The sequence below is a fragment of the Choloepus didactylus genome, chromosome 23, assembly GCF_015220235.1.
Source record: "Choloepus didactylus isolate mChoDid1 chromosome 23, mChoDid1.pri, whole genome shotgun sequence".
NCBI classification, from domain to species: Eukaryota; Metazoa; Chordata; class Mammalia; order Pilosa; family Megalonychidae; genus Choloepus; species Choloepus didactylus.
The window spans coordinates 26,603,177-26,624,801 of NC_051329.1; the positions used below are offsets into that span (position 1 = coordinate 26,603,177).

The window sequence follows — 21,625 nt, forward strand, 5'->3', positions numbered from 1 at the left end:
AGAATCCTTAATGGAGGAAGGAGGTCTGTGATTTATTGTACCTTTTTATTCTCTTTCGAGTAGGATTGTCAGATTAAATACAGGATGCCCAGTTAGATTTGAATTTCAGTGTAAGTATGTATCATGCAATATTTAGAATATACTTATCTTAAAAAACATTCATTATGTCTCTGAAATTCAAACTGGATATCCTGTATTTTTATTTGCTAAATCTGACAACCCTACTCTAGAGCCTTAAAACACTACATGAAACTTTAAGCCTCTGACTATCAAAATCAGTCTGTTGGCCACTGTCTACCCTTATTCTTTTTTTAAATGCAATTTTATTTAGATATAATCAGATAAAATACAGTCATTCAAAGTGTATAATCAGTTGTTTACAGTATCATCATATGGTTGTGCTTTCATCACCACAAACTTTGAACATTTTCATTACTCCAAAACATAAAATAAAAATTAAAATAAAAAAACATCCAAAACATCCTATTCCCTTCTTCCCCACATTGTTCATTTACTTTTTTAAAAACGCAGTTTAATTGAGATATATTCACATACCCTACAGTCATCCACAGTGTACAGTTATTCACAGCACCATCATACAGTTGTGCATTCATTACCAGAATCAATTTTTGAACCTTATCCTTACTCCAAAATAAAAATAAAAGCAAAAAAGAACACCTAAATCTTTCCATCCCCTCCATCCCACCCTATTCTTCATCTAATTTTTATCCCCATTTTTCCACTCATCTGTCCATATACTGGATAAAGGGAGTGCAAGCCACAAGGTTTTCACAGTCACACAGTCACACTATGCAGTCTACATAGTTATACAGTCGTCTTCAAGAATCAAGGTCACTGGGTTACAATTTTGACAGCTTCAGGTATTTTCCTGTGGCCATTCTAACACACTCAAGACTGAAAGGTGATATCTATATAGTGTATAAGAATACCTCCAGAGTGCCCTCTTGACTCCATTTGAAATCTCTCAGCCACTGGAACCTTATTTTGTTTCATCTCTCTTTCCCATTTTGGTCAAGAAAATCCTCTTGATCTCACAGTGCTGGGTCCAGGCTCATCTCCAGGAGTCATTTCCCGCGTTGCCAAGGGTATTCACACCCCTGAGAATCAAATAGTGGGGAGGGTAGTGAGTTCACCTGCCGAGTGGGTGTAGAGAGAGAGGGGGCCACAACTGAGCAACAGAGGTTCTCTTGGGGGAACTCCTGGGCACAATTATAAGTGGGCTTAGCCTCTCCCTTGCAGCAACTAGCCTCACAAGGGAAAACCCCCAAGTCGAGGGCTCAGCCCACTAAATTAGCAGTCCTCAATGTTTGCGGGAAAATCAGCACTAGTGTTGGGACCATTTAACAAGTATACCCAGCATCTCTGACTAGGACTCATCACTGTGTCAATTCAGAGAAGACTCCAACTTTGTTGCCTTGTGTTTTATTTTAAAGATAGGCTGTAGAGATCTGTTGTCTACCTGACAATCAGCTCCCCACTCAGAAACTCTCATATTATTGGTCCATCCCATATCAACTGAGGGAAGTCAAATACTCCAGAGCCTGGCCTCTGTGGAGCATTGGCTGCCCTCCAGGATTTCATTATTGGGGAACTTTCTGGCCATCTGAAATTAAAAATAGGGCACAAGCAATTCTGATGAATCCAGAAGCCGGATTGTGTCCATTTATTTTATCTCTCTTTACTTTGATTGAGAACTCCAGAGACTATGAAATAGGGTCACTCAGGTGATAGTAAGGCAAGATGTAGATTTGAGCCAGGTATTTCCTGCTTAAAGCGAACTCAGAATATGAAATTTTTTTTAATATTCATTTTATTGAGATATATTCACATACCATGCAGTCATACAAAACAAATCGTACATTCAATTGTTCACAGTACCATTACATAGTTGTGCATTCATCACCAAAATCAATCCCTGACACCTTTATTACCACACACACACAAATAACAAGAATAATAATTGAAGTGAAGAAGAGCAATTAAAGTAAAAAAGAACACTGGGTGCCTTTGTCTGTTTGTTTGTTTGTTTCCTTCCCCCATTTTTCTGCTCATCCATCCATAAACTAGACAAAGGGGAGTGTGGTCCTTACGGCTTTCCCAATCCCATTGTCACCCCTCATAAGCTATATTTTTATACAATCATCTTCAAGATTCATGGGTTCTGGGTTGTAGTTTGATAGTTTCAGGTATCCACCACCAGCTACCCCAATTCATTAGAACCTAAAAAGGGTTTTCTATATTGTGCATGAGAGTGCCCACCAGAGTGACCTCTCGGCTCCTTTTGGAATCTCTCTGCCACTGAAGCTTATTTCATTTCCTTTCATTTCCCCCTTTTGGTCAAGAAGATGTTCTCCATCCCACGATGCCGGGTCTACATTCCTCCCCGGGAGTCAAGAATATGAAATCTTTTATTCATTAAAAGGGGGGTTGATTATTTCCCATTATAAATAACTTTACCATAGATTTCCTTTAAATAGCACATACCCCTGGTTAAAACAGCAAGTATTTGATTTCCTCACTTCTCATAGGTCATTGCTAGGTAAGTCATGAAGCTGGTCTAGAGGCATAGATTGGTGACGGAACTTATATGTCTGTAATGGATTTTTCCCTAGCTCCCCGTACGCCTGCTTCATTCCCTCATCCAACAGACATTTGCCAGGCACTTTCTGTGTGGTCTGTAGTTGCTGAGGATACAAAGATGACTAAGATGCTCAAGAAACTTGTGGGCTAGTAGAGACAGGGCCAGGAGTTTCTTCAGCAATAGCAGTTCAAGGCCATCAAATCCTAGAAGAGCTGTGGCTGCAGGTGCAATGGAGCTTGTTTTAGAGCCCCTGGTTTCTATAGGACTATAGTGGTATTTGTTCTAGACCTAGAGCTTTCAAATATTTCTCCCTCTTTTGTCTTGGATTTTTGTTTGTTTGGTTGTTTACTTTAGAGCTGACTGATAATGAACTAAGGTGGTGTCCATCAGAGAGCTGGACTTGGAGTTTTGAAGCATCCTGTGCTTCCTGTTTCCTTATGTGGAAACTATTTCTAGTGTGAAATTTTATTTCAAGATTGAGGAGGGTTTGGCTTATCTGATAGATAAATAAATATCTCAAGTAGATCCATTCGTACTCACTTGTTACATCAGAACATGTACTGTCAACCGAAGTGTGTTGGAATATGCTCTGTTGGTACTTGGCATGCAGTCCATCAAGGTGCTTTATTAATTAATGAAATGTTTTCCTTAGAGTTTTGCTCAGCTCTCACTGTCCTAGGGAGTCCATTCTTTAACTGAGGGTCAGCTAATTTCTCTGTATGCATTATGGAGCTAGATGCTGATATGTCAATGGGCTTTTTTCCTCAAAAACTCTCTTTTGGTCTCCAATCTGATGATTGTATCTGTTTATAATATCCTAACTATAAAAATAAATTCCTCAAGCACCACTGCGTATTCATGGTGACTTCCACGTGAAAAATACACGTACTTCACAGTGATAACTGTGGCATGTTTTCCAGTGGAACCTTCCTGGGTAAGAGAAGCATATTAGACTGAGAACCAGATGGGAAAAGAGCCATGCCCATGCTGCCACTGCCTTTACTGCCTTGATAATTATTTCTTTGTCAGATTTTTATTTAACAAATAATAAGAGCTCCTTTCTGAAGTATTTGTATGGGTTTTCTGAATTTAAACCTCTGGCCTTGTGCTTTCTATAGGTTCTGTTTTTCTTGGAATACTCTTTTAAATAATTAAATATTTCATCCGGTAATGGAGATGAATAAATGGGATATTCAAATTGAAGACTTCCAGGCACCTGCCAAAAGTATACATTTTATAGTCAGAATAAGTTTGAGAGGTGTGGTGTTTTCTTCTGTCACTATTTTTAAGGACATTATCTCCTGGAATGAAAAGGAGTCACTGATACTTAAAAAAATTACAGCAATTATTTTTGTGGTAATTCTACTTTGTACAAAAGTGCAGCTTGTTCTGTGGTCATTTTGCACTGTTAATACATAGTCTAAGATCATGACACACTATGTGAATGTCTGTCTTGATTTTAGATGACTGAATTTATGGTTGTTTGAGTTTGTTCATAGTTCTTGAAAGAGGCTTAGGTGATTCAGCTGTAAAACAAGCTGTTGGTAACTGTTTTCATGATGTCCTTTCTTTAGATGTTTTATTATGGGAAATTTTGAACATACACAGAAATAGAGAGGAGAGTATTATGGAGTTGCATGTACCTATCTTCCAACTTCCACATGGCCAATACTATTTCCTTTGACTCTCCTTCACTCCCCGCACTAGATTATTTTGCAGCCAATCTCAGGTATCTCATCATCTCATCTGTAAAATATTTCAGTATGTATCTCTGCATGATAAGGACCCTTTTCAAAAGCACAGTGACAATACCACTATCACACCTAAAAAATTAACAGTAATTTTTTTAATGCGTCAACTGTCCATTCAGTGTCCGGAGCTCCCTCAGTAGCTCGTCATTGCTTTTCACAGTTCAAATCTGGATCGAAACAAGGTGCAGTTAGTTGATGTGATTCTTAAGTCTCTGCTAACCTATAGGTTTCCCCTCTTTATCTTTCTTCCTTGCAATTTATTTCTTGACAATGTAGTTTCTTTTAAGCAAATAGAGTATACTTAAGTGCTTCTTCAGACGGGAGGCCCCCATGGGAGACAAATTTTTATTATTTTTTTTAACCATAGAATTCTCACATCTATGAGAGAAACATGTAGAAGTTAAACATGTAGCATTAAGAGAATTTTAAGCCTGGAAGGGATTTTTAGCCATCAATTCTTTCCAGTCATATTGCCCAAACCTTAGGTTTCATTTTGGTAGAACCTTGAAATTATGGGCATTTAGAGGGTAGAGAGAAGGGACTTTGAGCCCATCTGGCTCAAATCTCCTTATTTCACAGATATGAAGTAAGTGTCTGGGTGATTTGCTCAGGACCACCCTGTGTCAGCCACTTATCTGGGTCATTTCCACTCTATTCTGATGATTCTCAATGTGTAGAATGTGTACCCCTACCCCCACCGCTGCAAAACTATCCTCTCTCTAGCCTAGGTCCTGATAACCTTACTCCATAAATTCATGGCAATCCGTGCTCTTGGTGAGTGATTATTGAAGGTGGGACAGTGTCCTTTCATAGCCTGGTGGGGGCGGGGGGGGATGTCGGGATCCGCTGCCTTCCCAGGCCACTTGTCTCTTTACCACAGGGTTCCACATAACTGAAATAAACATTCCTGTAGTGCTTTTGAGTTTCTGAGGGCAAAGGGTGATTTGCCCAGTGAGCATGGGGTTTGAAGAATTGCCCACTAGGCACCAACCTGTACTGGAAACCCCAGAGAGCTGCAGGTATGCTGTATGAACATTTAACCACACTGTCGTGGTGCCCTCTAAATGTTAAAGGGAGCTTTGACTATCTAAGCCTCGTGTTTCTATACCCACTTACCACATTTTGTAGACATCTTTAAAAGAACAGAAAATATTCCCATTTGTTTTCTGCTATCTTAAATATCATAATTGAATGTAATGTGTATTGATTCATGATTTCAGAATAGGCTAAAACCAGCCAGATTCATCCAACATAGCATCAGTAGAGATGCTAAGTGGGCCCACATAGAACAGAGATTAACTTTGCTTGATTAAAAAAAATAAAACTCATAGACTCTCACCACCATCACATATAGAGGTACAATTAGTAATTCTACCAGAAAACTAGGACTATTTTTGACTCAATGTGAGAAATATTTTCTATTTCTCAATAGCATGGTTTCAGACAAATAGTATAATTAGGAATGACTTAGTTAGAGAGCTTCATTGCAACATATTCTTCAACTTTATTAAATCTTATCATGGAATACTATATCTTTTACTGATACATATATTTTACTCACACTTTTTCATAACCCTTGAAATTAAGTATGAAATCCTATAAAGTTCCGTGTGTGTGTGTGTTTGTGTTTGTATTCTGTAGAAATCGGTTTATTTAGGGGATTCTTAACCTACAATTAATGGATCCTTGGGGTTGCATAGAAGGGCTTCAGGCATTCCATGAACACTACTGGCATTGTATGCAAAATATTGTGTGTATGATATTTGTCTGGGGAGTGGGCCCATATCTTTCAATGGATTCTGCAACCCTAAAAAGGTTAGGACTCCTGATCTAATCAAACTTCCTCATTGCAGAGATAAAGAAATTAAGTTAAAAAAAAAAAAAAAAAGTGCTACGCACAAGGTCACCAGAGGGCCTCACCCTCCTCAGTGCCTTTCCATCGACAGCACGTGCTCTTTCCATCCTGACAGAGAGGCGTTCCTAACCTCTGCCGTCTGACAGCTATGTTAGTGCAAGTTCGGGCCTCTTTCATTGCTCTACAGCCACTTTCTCTTTATGAGATGCAAGCTGCAACCCTCCATTCCGATGTGTGCAATTATAAACTGTTAAACCATAGCCCATTGAGTCATTAAGTAAACGGACTTGGGGAATTTCAGTATGGAAAATATCTTTGGAAAGATTTCTAGGTCTTCTGCAGGACACACCTTTAAATTAATTGAAGTCTTGAAATAATTTTACATACAGGTAGCATTGAGACCTTGTGGAATTTAGGGTATAAATATCAGTTTAGAAAACATATGCAATAAAGCCTATCAGTCTTTTCTCTGTACCCAACCCTTCTAAGTTCAAAGCAAAATGAACAATAATATTTTTCATGAGGGAAAAATACAGCTAGCTTTTATTATTAGTGAAGGAGTATTGAGCTTTCATCCAAACTTAGTCCATGCCCTCAGATCTTCCCCCCATGGCAATGACCTCCAGGCCTTACTACAGCAGCCGGTCCCACAGAGAGCAATCAGGTGAGAACATTTTCATTCCCTAGCGTGATTCCACTCATCACTAGAGAATTTTAATAAAATTAGCTTCTCCAATTTTAACATTAAATCCCACCTGTCTTACTTTGGAGAATCTTGGTGATGGGGGAAAAAAAAAAACAGGGATCACTCATCATAAGGGGTAGAATTAATCCTCTGAATACTTTTAATGCCAGCCTCGGGTTTTTTTTTGTTTTTAAACCAGTTTTTCTGCCATATTACTAAATTTCTCTTAGGGTTCACTGAAGGGCTATTTTCATTTTTTCCCCAAAACAAAAGATTTGGAGCTTTTCACTGGAGAGGAGGATCGAATAGGGTTGAATTCTGTGAAGTAATTGGAATGGCGTAGCCAGAGAACACGGGGAGGAAATAAAGCAGCACTTTTCACAGTTTGTTATTTATTCCTTCTCTAAACACCTTCCTCCCTTGACTTCCAAGACCCACCCACCTTCCTAGCTTCTCTCCTACTCACTGCCTGCACTTCCTCAGTCATTACTGCTGGGTGGTCCTCTTGCCAGACCCCACGTGTTGGAGGGCCCCAGGCCTCTGTCCTCACACATGCTGCATGCTGACCACCCAGTTTCACCTCTGGCCTCACCTCTTTCCTCAACTCCAGACTCATGGCCATCTGCTCACTCTGTATCTCCACTTACTTTTCAGAAAGGCGTCTCACACTTAATCTATCCAAAAGCAGACCCTTGATTCCACCCCACAGACTGCCCCTCCCTGAGTCTGCCCACGGTGGCAAGTGGCATCACAGCAGTCCATCTGTACCAGCCTCCTGAGTGGTCCCCCTGCCTAGCTGTTGCTTCTCTACAGTTCCTCCTCCCGCCAGCAGCTAGACGGCTCTATCAAAACAAGGCCCATCCAGTCATTTCTCTGCTCAGAATCCCACCGTGCCCGTCCCCTCACACTTAGAACACAAACCCAAATCTAATTTATATAACCCTCCAGCCTGGTATGGCCTGTCCTTGCCTGCCCCCTCCTCTTCTCTGTTTCTCACCCACCCTTCTCCCCACTTCTCTCCCTGCTCCAGTCAAGTTCAAACCTCAAACCTGCCATACACGTAGCTGCTTGCAGGAGTTGTGCCCTCGCTGTCCCCTCCACCAGTAACACTCTTCCCGTGGTGGTTTCCCAGGCTCACTTCCTCCCTTCCTCCAGGTCTCTGCTCAGATGTCCCCTCCTCTGCAGGCCTTCCCTCACCCACCCACCACCGTTCCATCTCTATCCCCTTATCCCCTTACCCGGCTTCCTTTTTCTTTTTGCAAGGATCATAGTCTGATTAATTTTGATTGTGTCTCCCCTGTTAGCATGTAAGCTCCATGAATACTGGGTCTTTGATCACACTGTAGCCCCAGTGCTGTGTACAGTGCCAGGCACACAGTAGTCTTGAATAAACACTTGTTGAATGACTTGGTGGATAATATCCTAGATATTAGATATCTATTGCTATCACTCATTGGCTTTCACTGGCTATATAATATCCAGCTGCCATGAGAAGTTTTTAAATTGGTTTAAGCCACTCCTTGATGATCTAGCCACAGCTTTTGTCAGTTTCATAACAGTAGAAAATAAGGGAGGCAGCATTCCCATTACCTAGTACACACCCTGATATTTTGATGATATCAGGAGTCACACATAACTTGAAATCCAGAACACTCAAGGTTTGTTTTCTTTTTTTTTTTTTTTCCTTTCATTCACGCATTTTACAATTGACGTGCATCAGGCAAGTCTGGTTAAAAAATAATAATAAAATCTTTCACACTGCCTTAGTTTCCTCAGTGGGTCTGGGAGAAACAGACCAAAGTAAACAAGGCTACACTTTCCCATTCCCACTCCCAGATGCCATCTCATCCTCATTCATGAGGACTGTCACATGCATGGATGGCTGCCACCTTCCTTTGTGTTACAAACCAGGTCATCTGAGTGAACACTGGTCATCTGAGGGAACACTGACCTCACCTGTCCTTTGGGGTGTTGCTGAGACCTTCCATTGGTCAGCTTGGATTTTCTGGCTCTTGGGCTACTCCTGAGCCACCTTTGATAGGAGAAAAAGATATATTAACACACAGAGTGCAAGATACGAGGCCTTTATGTACCCATTGCCTGTACCAAATTATGTAGTTTGAAAGCAATTGAAATTCTAGCAATTGGCAAAGTTTGGCTCAACTTGTGCTCAAAGTTTAGCTCAACTAATGCTTCCCAAATCTGAGTACTTAACCGAATCAACTGGGCAGCTTTTTATAAATACAGATTCCCATATCCCATTCTAGCCCTCACGTCTGTGTACACACACAAACACACATGCACAGATCATATATATTTCTAGTTATAACAGTAAGTGCCATGAAGCAAACAAACCAAGAGGGGCAGAAAAATAGGAATGGAGATGATGGGAAGGGTTTTCCGAGGAGGCAATGTTTAGAAACCCATCTGCTATGGGAAATATTAGGGAAGAACATTTCGGGCAGGAAATAGCGTGATGTGTTCATGAAATTAAAAGCAGACCCGTGTGGCTGGAACATAGCAAATGAGTAGGGGAAAAGCTTTGGGTGCAGTGGGAAGGAGAGGCTGGGGCCACAATATGGGGCCTTGTAAATGACAACAAAGAGTTCGGGTTTTGTTCTGGTTGCTTCCATTTTCCTAAGAACTTGAGTCCTGTGTGGAGAGTGGACTATAAGACAACAAAAGTAGAAGTTGGGAGGCCTGAACGAGGCTATGCTGTCCTCTGATGGTAAACTCAAGTGGGGGCACTGGAAAAGGAGAGGAGAGGGCAGTTCCAGGAGATATATTTTAAGAAAGTCAACAGGATTCACTGATGACTTGGAAGGGGAGGTGAGGGAGAGGATTTGGGAAGCAATGACAATTCCTTGGGGCTCCTGCTAGAGGCAGTATAGGGTGAGGTTGAGTCTGTTATCTGGAGCCAGACTGTCTCAGGCAAGTTACTTAACCTCTTTGTGCCCCGACTTGGCCCATCTGTTAAAAGGAGGGTGTGAAGGCTACGTTCGCATCAGGTAGTTGGTGAGTTGATACATGTCCAGCATTTAGAACAGAGCTCAGTAAACAGTAAAACACCAAGTAAATATCAGTGGTGATGTGAATAATGGTGATTTGTCCAAGATCACACAGCAGCAGGTCCAGCATGAGAAGCCAGAGCTTTAGCCTCTAGTTTGGTGTATTTTATGCTACATCGAGATGGCCTCCTTCAGTTATCTTTGCACTTTTTGTTGTTTTTTTCGTGCAGACTCTTGGTAGAGGATTTCGTGGTCATGGTGCATGATGAGTGGCATTGGTGATGTATTAGTGTTGTACCCCACACAATAAATGGATTGGGTTTTCTGTAGAGCCTGGAAGTCCATATTATTTTGGCTATCCATAAAACTGTCATTGCAGACAAACACAGGGTGCCGATGTTGGGAGGATAGGGGTACAGAAAGTGGTGTCGTGTGGGTAGTTTTTAAATATTAAAAAGAAATTCCTTCCAGGATAAAGATGTGCACATGTTGTCCACATGCTTGGGCTGGTGAAGGCACACAGACTATGACAGGAGGCCACGGGAAGAGTCCTTAACACCAAAAGTGATAGGTCAAGGGGTGCCAAAAGCAAGGAAGCTATGAGTGTTCGCGTAACTCCACCAGATTGTCAGGTTTCTAGTGATACATCTTAAAGAAGTGTTTGAAGTGCTTCTATCTGTCAGTTTCAACTAAGCTAATTTAAAAAAATTGCTCTTTGTACTGTGCCTTTCTCATGAACCTCTGTGAGTTTAATGCATGCAATATGTGGAGGGAAATCCTATCAGCCTCAGCTCCCATCCCCCCAAAGGCTGAGAAGCACACTGTTGCACCTGCAAGGATTTGTCATTTTATTAAACTGGGACCTAAGACCATTTTCAGTGTGTCTCGTAGGAAGGAATTTCAGAAAGAGGTGAGAGAAAACGCCATCACAGCCCCCCCCCCCCCCTTGTGTTGACTGTTTGGTTGCACCTCAGCCTCAAGCAGCCTGGGAAGACTGTTCTTCATTAACCAGGGAATGTGAGTCATTCCCAGGCTTGTGTGATTGGGATTCCAAAGCATTGCTGTATCCGATGGTCTTATTAAATCCAAGTGTCAGTGCAGCCTTTCAAACTGTAGGGGAGGGCTCGGTTATAGCTGGCGACCTGGTTCTAGTTACCATCAGAGACACTGGCAAGAGCAGTGACCCCCTCAGCGTACCCAGAATTCCACACGGATGGCTGTTACCAACCGTTTCCAGATTTGGGGGGTTTCTGGTTCATTTTGTGGGCTCCAACACATCTCAGCTCCCTGCTTGTATCCTAATGGGGACCTATATGCTTTAGGAGGAACTGTTCTAGTGTCATGGGCATGCTAGTGCCAAGATCAGCCTTGCATTCAGAGGGTACCCCGTTTCAGATTTGCACAGCCCTAGCAGCATTAGCTGCGCTTTGTCCAGCATCAAGCAAAGACACTACCCATTTTCAGCTTGTTCCAAACAAAACAAATAAAATATCAACCAGAGAGGGGAGGAGACTTTAGATATTGCCAGAAAATTAGTTTGCTCTGTCTTTTCTTTCTCCTAGAGTGTTTCACAGCCAATGGTGCGGATTACAGGGGAACACAGAACTGGACAGCCCTGCAAGGCGGGAAGCCATGTCTGTTCTGGAACGAGACTTTCCAGCATCCCTACAACACTCTGAAATACCCCAATGGGGAGGGGGGTCTGGGCGAGCATAACTATTGCAGGTAAGATGGGCCCACTCAGAACTTAAAAAAAGAAATCTCTGGTTTCCTCTTGCAATCACTTCCAACCCCTGATCATAACTGGAGAAAGCTTCTTTGTCTCCTTTTGACCAACTCGGAAGGCCTTTCTTATCACTGTTTTAGAAATCTTTCTCCCATGCCACATACACATGCGCACGCACACACACTGTCACACATACACACGCTCCATCCACTGTTCTTTTCAACTTGGGTTGCTTTAGAGCTCTGCTTTCCAGGCTGATCACTTACGTGTCTCTTTAGGAGGGATTTCTTAGTTGGTCCTTCCACCAGTAGACGAAAACACTCATAGTGGAGCTTGCTAAGCTGGTGGTCAAACAGAGCACCATCTATGACCCAAACCTTCCTCTGCTTCTGAGCACAGGGAGCAGCTCTGCCTTAGCCCCCCTCCTGCCAGCCCAGCCTAGCCTTGCTCTGGAAGCAGCTTTATCTATCCTATTTGTGCCATTAATTTCCTTTCAATACCCTAGGTATTTCTTTGCTCTTTACCTCTTATCTGACTCCAGCAGGGGACTCTTAACCTGTGATCCACGGTGCTTAGAATGTTGCATATCCATGATTTTCTGGGGAGATCACATCAAATTTCACAGTTATCTATAATTGAAAACAATTAAGAATCACTGGTCTGTAGGGACCAGAGCAAAGATCTAAGCACTTTTGGGTATAGCTACATTTTAGCCATTTATCCCCAAGATCCTGATAATGTGAATCATGGCTCAGCAATTTTTAAAATTTCATTATTATTAGGACAGGTGCAAAGGTAGTCTCTTGAGCCATTGGGACAGGGAAAAATGATTGCTGAACTAAATTCAACACCGTGTCCCTCGGTTCTTCTAGTACGCTGGACTCTCAACCTGGCTGAGCCAACATGGACCCACATTTGGGCCACAGTATTTACCTTCTGCCCACCTTATGTAACGTTGTTAACATTCTAGGACCCTTGTGGTTGACTTGAAGTCACCAGGCATACCAGTCCAAGGTATCTTGATTGCTGTACCTTCGGCTCTGTCCTAACTCACATCAACTGGGCATTCCCTCATAATTGCTGCTGCATTGTTTTTTAGTTTGTTTGTCATTATAAAAGTATTAAAAACTTGTTGCATCAAATTGCCAAACACTACAGGTATTTATTATTTAAATAAAGAGCCCTGCACCTACCTACCCATTTCTCTTCTTTCTTTCCCAAATTACCCTCATCAAGTCCCACTTGCCATAAGGAACAATTTGGTATATATCCTACTTGACATTTTCTTATCTATTGTATTTTACACACATGCTTGTTAAATAATTCTTTTGTACTGTATTTTCAAAATTACACACGTTCATTAAAAACATTTTGCATAAATCAGAAAATTATCACTGCTCTATTTCTGGTTTACGTCCTTCACCTAGTTTTTCTATTCATAGGACTGTGGGGTTTGGTTGGAAAAAGTGTTTTGGAAGAGAAATGGGTGTTTGTTTTTGGTTTTTACATGGTTATATTTCTTCCTGTCCTGAAGTATGTCTTGGTGGTAGGCGGCTGGTTTATTCCATTACTCTATTGCTTTGTATCAAGCAAGCCTTGTCAGAAGAGCTCCTGTTTTTAAGGTAAATTTAAAATTTCCAGTGAGATTTAATTTATATGAAAAAATACTTTTTTTTCCAATAAATTAATACCCCAATCCACAGGTAGGCTCCCAGAAATCCACCAGTAAATATCCATTAAGATAGCAGTGAGAGCCAGGGGCACCACCTTCCTCCTTAGCCCTGGGCATCTGTAACCTTCTCCTTTGATTTGATGGAATGTACCAGATCTGAGTTACCAGTTTATACTTCAAAAGAGGGAGGGCTGAAGTTGTTGATTATTATCACATCAGAGAGTCCCAGCCTTTGGTTTTATCGCTACAGTGAAGTCAAAGATGAATTTGCTTGTTCTTTATTAAGCTATTCCAGTGGTTTTCAGGATGGTTGTGACATTGATAATAAATAGTTGTTTTCTAAGGACTTTGCCAAATAATACATCAAAGCAGAACACTGAATGGAGGGAGGAAAATGACAGTGAAATACTGTTTAAAGAAAGGCTTTGTACAAGTTCTCCTACTTTGCTCTGTTGACATCTGACGCCATGTTTGTCTTGTGCAATTTTTTTCAAACCCATCAACATTCGAGATGTCTGAGCTGGCGAGTGATGGGAACGCACTTCTCCGAGGCCGAGGCCAACATATCTGGATCAGAGGGAAAGGCAGGGACAGGGGAAGAGCAGCTTTGGTGCTGGCACCTGCCTTTGGGCACAAAGAATAAAAGGACCCTTTGTGCTTCAGGGAGGCTTATCTTCCAGGCCACACAATAGGCTTATCCCTCCCAGGCCTGATACGGGTTGTTCCAGCGCTCAGGCTGCAGGGTCTCTATGCCCATTTCCGGCCTAACCAGAGTGTCAGGTTTCCAGTGTTCTGAGTCTAAAGAAAGGGAGCTTGGAAAGCGTTGAAGAGACGCTAGGCTTTTCTGTGTGTCCAGTCGCCCCTGCCATTTTTTGGTCTCCTTCAGCATTGTTCTCCCATTCTTGTCATAGAGTCTCTGAATTGAAAAGACCTCAGAGGGCATTTGTTCCAAGCCATTATCATTGAGAAATGTGAAATAAATCTTTTAAAGTGTTATTGCCTATGATGATACTGTGAGCCATTGATTGTATACTTTGGAAGGATTGTATGGTGTGTGGATATATCTCAATAAAACTGTATTGAAAAAGAAAAAAAATATTCTTGCTGTATCGGAATTTGGTATAGGGACTATAGAAGCACAAGTCCTAGCTGAAACTCTTCGGCAGAGTTTCCTTCAGAATTCTCTGAGGAGTCAGTATTTTGAGGAAGGAACGGAATCCATTCCTATCATGTGAGTTGACCAGCCCAAGCCTGGTGAATGCTTGTCACTGAATTATTAAGTAAACCTTTAAAAATCACGCAATTAGAGTGTTCAATATACAGGAAAAAGAAAATAAAGAGAACTAGAAAAGAAAAATCATTTAAATCTCTATCTTCTAGAGATAAATACTTTGAAGTAGCCAATACATCTTTTCAAAAGATGGGATTGTATCATTCATGGTGTTTTATAACTGCCTTTAAAAAAATCTAAGAAGACATTGTGAATATTTTTCCATATTAATAAACATGTCTATACCACAGTTATTACTAACTGCTTAGCATTCCCTTGAATGGATAGACCCTATTTGTTCAGCAATCCTCTATTTTTGGCTATTTGTTGTTTGTAACTGTTTTATATTATAAAAATGCTGTGGGGAACATCTTTGTAAGTAAAGATTTCTTTAGAATAATTTCCTAAAGGGGAAATTGTTGGATAAAGGGCTTGCATATTCTTATGGCCTTTAATTCATTCTGATTACCAAATTGGCACCCCACCTGTTTGTGTCAGTTCACGTTCTTAGCGGCAGCGTGAGGGACCTGTGCTCTCTCAGCCTTGGCGTCTCAGTGTTCACATTCGAGGTGCCAGTGTGAGCAGCAACGGAATGCCAGAGCCTCTTCGTGCTGTTTGGCATGATTTGTTCAGTGGTCAGTTGTCCTAGTGACACTGTAGTGAATTTGTGTAAACATATATCATCTTTGCTCACCCCCTCCAGACTCTACAGTGTTTGTCAGAGTGGGTAAGTTTGTTCTCATTACCATTTTTCCCTTCTTGATGAGAGATGGCAATCTCTGATAGATGCCAAACATTAGAAATACATAGAAGTTGGTGCATTCCCTTTCTGGGCAACCAAAAAGCAATGAGCTGGTTGACTTGAAAGCCTGGAAATGTTACAGGCTTTTGTATGTTTCCCCAACAGAAACCCAGATGGAGACGTGAGCCCCTGGTGCTATGTGGCTGAGCACGAGGATGGTGTCTACTGGAATTTCTGCGAGATACCTGCTTGCCAGAGTAAGACTAAAATATGCAATCTGATGCTTTACAGGACATTGGACACTAAGTGGAAGGCCCCCGCCAGAGGTCAGGTAGTGCAGGCAGGCAGATTTCACAAAGCTGGGGAGGGAGACGCCATCCTGGGCCAAAGTTTTCACTTCTCTTGTTGAGGCTTTTCAGCAATGGGAATGCCCAGTTCCCTCAGCACCCCATTCCCTGGACAGGTAAACCCAATCAGGCTTCCTACTTGTGGTTAGTTTCTTCATGTTGATTTCATAAATGGAGAGGGAACAGCTGAGTAGCAGGACAGGAAAAAAAGGTACCTCACACTCATTGAGGGAATTCCTTGGAGTGAATAAAGAACCTCTTTATGAGTAAAACTAGGTTATAACACTACTTATTATTAGGATTTCGATGTGTCTCCTGAAAAATGATTTCCAGTAAATACCTGATTAAATACATGCAAAGCCAATATGATAATTCTTTTCCCAACACTAACATAGGGTGTTTTATTCGTTGTGTGTGTGTGTATGTGTGTGTTAAATGATAATAGTTCACAACCTGTACCTCTCCACTACTAAAAAACCCAGTTGCTTTGGTCTTTTACTAAAAGGCCTGTTTCCTAACTTGAGACCCCTACTCTCTCATGCCCAGAACAGCAGTGTGTTCTGATGCCTCAAAGGGAAAGGGCAGTCCCCTGAACCCGTGCTGCTGGCCAGTATTTACCTTTAATAATTTAAATTTCCAAATGTCACCACTGCCCAACAGTTAAGATCCTGGCTTCACTATCCTTCCATACTTCATTGTTCTGAGTGAGTCTTAATTCAGGCGCAAAATTGGAAAATTGTAAAGACCAGAAGAATGAGCCTTTGCTTCGTCTGCCTAATCAAATTTTTTAAATGAAAAAGTCTCATTTGGCTCTAGTTATATAAAGAAGAAAGGGGGAAGGGGGAGAGGAAAGCAGATTTTTCTTGGTCCATTTGTTCCACACAAAGATAGTCTTTTAGTACCAGCCTGTGTCATTTTCTCAGGGATGGTGAAGAGGGGATTTCAATCTGGGCACTTTTATTTAGAAACATAATCCTTCTCAGCTTGCATTTGTTAAATATAAAATGTGGACCAATAGGAGCAGATTCAGTTGGTCATCGAAACTTGATTCCAGAAGAGAGTTATAGCAAAATGGTACAACCTGTCTAATACAATTCTTAACACTTGCCGATGTGTCTCACAGCTCCAAATAAAGCAAATTAAATAGTATTTCCATTTTTGATGGCTCTTTTGATAGCCCTCTCAAAGCTCCTAAAGCTGGCCTTGAAATGGCTTAGGCAAGGAGACTTACAGGAGTCAGAAATGAGAACTTGGAGAGTACCTGGTTTGAGGGAAGTAAGTGGCACCCAGCTTCAGTTCCTCCTTCCCCATCAGGCTGAACCTTGGACGCTGAGTCTAACAGAACATTTTGCTGCTGGTGGGTCAGATTAACATAGCTGAGAAAAACTCTTGTGCTGTCTGCAGCAAGAGACCTTGGTAACTGCCTGGAGGACCTGATTGGGATACAGCCTGCCTATTTTAGGCCAATGTTGCCCTATTTCTGGATGTAGAGTCATAGTTTTCATGAACTATACTAACCCTCTATGTGAAGCTGCTATTCATGATTAGTGTTGAACTTGTCATACAGGAAGAGGCCTGTGACATGATCAGATTCCTGGAAAGTTCATATCAGAATATAACAGACCCAGCAGGAGCCAGGGGGAATGAATGTTTAGGGACAAAGCAGACTCTGGTTGAATGGCAGGTCATTGTGTGGAGACCGGAATCTCTGCCCCTCGGCTTGTTATGTGGAGAGCTAAAACAAGCAGGGAGGCAGAGATGAAGTATTGATTCAAAAGAGGCAAAGGGAAATTTGAACTGTAATCTTCACCTGCAGAGCATAGATCAGAACTTACTGTTAAAAAGAGAACAACTCCAAGATAATTGGATTTGCCCTTCCAACTGCTTCTGCCAGCATGTTTCAGAAACCCCAAGTTCTTACTGCAGACAGGAGAAATACAAATTTTAAAAGCAAATTCCACCTTCGTAAAGTTTATTATCATTCCTCCAGATTCCACCCTCCAAATGTCTGAGTACTGTTGGTTTGGCTATTTAAGAGGAAAATCATTTGGCTTTATATCTGTCCCTTGCATATGTCTGTCCCTTTTTTTGTTACATAATCCCCATCACCATTCTGATGCCCTTTTATTTTAGTGCTTTTGAGGGACATGCTAGTGTGAATCTTAACTTGGCTTTTGCTTTGTTCTATTTTGTCTATAAGTTCTTTATAAAAGTTTGTGCAGTTTTTGAAAGTAGATAATGTAGTTGTAAGTTGGGGAGAAATCCTGCAAACGGCATTTTAAAAGCAAATGTGATTTTTTTTTCCCCCACATAGCTTACTTGGGCCTGAGGCCATGAATGTGAGAAATTTACCTTCTTATCTCTGGGAGCTATTTTTTGTTCACCTGATATGTACAAACCCAGCTATAAAAAATTCATCTTTGAAATAGTTGGGGAAATTTGAATATCAACTGGGCTGTTAGATTATATTTAGGAATTACTGTTAATTTTATTAGGTATAATAGTGGCATAGCAGTTATATATTTTTTTAAGTTCTTTTTAATTACGGATACATACTGAAGTATTTGTGGTTGAAGTGGCACTATGTCTGGGATTTGCTTTAAAACAATTTAGCTCTCTGAAAAGTGACTGGGTGGGAACAAAGGACATAGATAAAATTAGAAGAGTTGAAAAAAATATTTGCTGGGTGATGGGTTCGTTATAGTATTCTTTCCTACTTTTGTGTATGTTTGAAAGTTTCTATTATTAAAATAAAATTTTAATTAATTTTATAATATTTTAAATATTTAAAGAATAAATACCACATTAAGAATAGCTGAATACAAATATGTATTATGACTAACCTACATTGTGATACTTTCAGGTGTATTTCACAGGTATCTGAGTTATTAAAGTCAGTTATTAAAATTGTAAATCCACACAATGACTTTAGACATATGTAGATATTATCAGCTGTAATAAATGGCATTTTTAAAGCTCCAGCCATGGGTTAGACCTTTTACAGATTTAGGGAAACAAGGTCTGTAGCTTTGGGGAGTCCCCAGTCTAGGATAGAAGACAGACACATAAACTAGATAAGCATATGCAGGATGGTCTGTAATAAGTGAGGTGAGTAAAAGATACTATGGGAGCACCAAAGAGGGGCACCTGCTCTGGCATGGTGGGGACAGGGGCCATTGTTTTTCAGAGGGCTTCTGGAAGAAGCCGAGTCTTTGTACAGGACTTCTCCAACATACAGTACATACAGTTACCTGGGATCTTGCTAAAATGCAGATTCTGGTTCAGTAGGTCTGGGTTGAGCCTGCGATTCTGCATTTCTAACAATCCCCTGAGATGCCAGAACTGCAGGACCACACCTTGAGGGTGAGGTTCTAGGTGTTAGGGTTGGGTGTGGGACAGTGGTGGGGAGGGCACTTGAGGCAGAGGGAATGCTTTGTACTAAAACACACATGATGGTAAATTCCCAGCAAGTCAGTGTTGCTGAGACATACATTTTAAGAAGGAATGGGCAGGGGATGAGGTCTGAGAAGTAGACCAGGCCAGCTAATGGAAGGTCCTGTGGTCTGGGTATAGAGCTTGGTCTTGATCCAGGAAGATGGTCATGAGGCTAAGGGGAGAGCTGAACACTAACAGAGATGTTTCTCCATAGCTTCTTAAGTATCTCTATTAGGGATCTGGGGTGATGTTTCTCCCTTTTAATCCAAGAGAAGTTGTCTAGTGACTGCATCATTCACACAGACCAGCCCAAGAGGAGGCCAGCACGAGCACCTCTGCAACATGAAACCTTAGGTCGATCTCAGCCTGTGCCCTCACTGGCTCAGGTTCCTTCTATTAAATGACACCCTGACCTTGTTAAAACAGATTTTCTGTCCCTAAGCTGTTAGTATTTACCTTACAAAAAAGAGCCACACACACAAAAAAAGGATTTGAAAGCCCCCCATTGTGACCGCCAGTAGTAAGAGTTTTTAAAACTGTGTTAAGAGTTTGAGTGGAAAGCCAAGGGCACCTTGGCAGTAGTAGTCAAGGCAGTCCCTCAGTTTTAGAAGGTGTTTTGTTTCTGTCAGCACTTCCTGCATTTTAATGTCAGCACTGGGTTTTAGTATGTTTCAGCTTTTTTTCAGCCCTTATTGAGTGCCTACTATGTACAAAGCACTTATAGTCACATTCTCTTATTTAACTTCTTCAGCAATCCTGTGATGCGGATTGTATGTCCACTCCCTCTTCCCGTTTTTCAGATGAGGAAACTGAGGCTCGGTTAAGTGATTTGATAAGGAGTACTCTCAGAGCCAAACAGAATTTGAATCCAGGATTCCTGGTAGTAAGTCCATTGCCCTTTCCTTCCAGTACTGCAGAATAGCCCCATGTCCTTTATTTCCTTAAAAATAGGGGCCCTGGGATGTATCCAGGCTCCCATTGAGGTCATTCTTCAGAATTTTCTTTGTGGATTGTTTGGGCATTAAAGTTTGAACTCCTGATAGTATGCTGAATTATTAAGATTGCCTTTTTTGACATTGTAGAAACCAAGGGATTAACTCAGTGGCGACAGAGGGTCTGCACTTCATGCTGTTAGCTCTAAGTAATTTTCTTTTCTTCTTTGGGTTTGGGAAATCCCAAACCCCAGGAGTAAAGCAGGCTGCGACGGTATCCAGGAAGTATTTGTTGGACACCAGAGCCGCTCTGTAGAATGCGGGTCTGTCTCCACGGGTGTTCCCAGGCCAGCTGTTCTCAGCTGGGAAAGGGCTCCCCATGGTTGGACCCTTGGCATGAAATCCTATATCAGCAGCTTTGTCCGGGCCTCAGGGTCTCTCCCATTATCGTGTCTTCATGGCCATGGGCTGACGTTCACCTTCTCTACAAACACAGCATCTCCGTGCATTGTTTATACCTTACAGCTAAAGTGAAACCCCAGGCTTTAGCCGATAGCACAGCAATACTGAAATGAGCATTAATAATATAAATTATGCAGACTAATCTGTCCCCTCTGGTCTCCTGTCTTTCAATTACAGTTATTTGGTGTTTTGGTTTACTTTAACCCTGTGACACGGCCCAAATTAGCATTGTCAGAATCCTGTTTTATATCATTTATTCTCGCTTTTTGTGGGTAGTTAGAGGTGTTTTCCCAATAGACTAAGCTGTTCAAAGATAGGAGCAATGGTAGCTCTAAAATTTATGTGTAGGAGAGTCTTAGGGTAGAAAGGGGGACCCCAGGATTTCTCTTGAAGCTGCATTTGCCTAGCATGTGCGCTTATTTTTCCTGGACTGTTTTCCTGTGGCAGGTTACTGATAGAACTTCTGGGGCCTTTACGCCATCACACGACCCTGTGGCTGCCGCTGAAAGGAACTGTGTATTTCAGGTCTTCCTCAACAGCTAGCACAGTGGAGGTGCTTAATAAATACTCTTTGTTGATGACATGCAGATCTCTTCTGATTGGAGACAACATAAGCTAGTGGAATGACTGTGACTTCAGGGTCACACTGGCTTAGGTTTGGATCATCACTCACTTTTTGGCTTTAGGCAAAAGGACTCCCTTCTAAGCCTTGGTTTCCTCATCTGTGCTTGCCTCCCAGGGTTATTTTGTAGATTAAATTAATAAAACACATAAAGCCCTAAGTCCAGGACCTGGCGCTTGGTAGGCATGAAAGTACCAACAGGTGTCACAGTGGCATATGCTTTCCCGAGGAATGGGCTACCCTCTGCATGTTTCTGTGAGCTTATCCCTAAGATACATTATTCATAGCCATTTTACTCCTGTCTGTTCCTTTTTATCTGATGGAGTTTGGGGCTCAGTACCATGCCTCCGTGGCTGCTGTTCCCCTGAAAGTATGGCCTTGGACCCAGGGAACACAGGAGGCCCCACATTTGTTCTTTCTTTTTTGTTCTCTTTTTATTTTTTAATTTGCACATTTGTTCTTATAGTGCAGCTTCATGGTTTCAGGTCCTGCATACACTCAACTATCCTTTGTTTT

At 41.5% G+C, this 21,625-nt stretch overlaps 1 protein-coding gene across 1 annotated transcript in view; it reads left to right on the forward strand.

Moving 5' to 3' along the window:
• Nucleotides 1-21,625, forward strand: part of KREMEN1 (kringle containing transmembrane protein 1) — a 60,631-nt gene that overhangs the window by 6,288 nt on the left and 32,718 nt on the right. The window contains exons 2-3 of the mRNA XM_037816875.1: nt 11,464-11,626; nt 15,477-15,568. Of these exons, the coding sequence (XP_037672803.1) occupies nt 11,464-11,626; nt 15,477-15,568 (255 nt within the window). The remainder of the gene's footprint in view (nt 1-11,463; nt 11,627-15,476; nt 15,569-21,625) is intronic.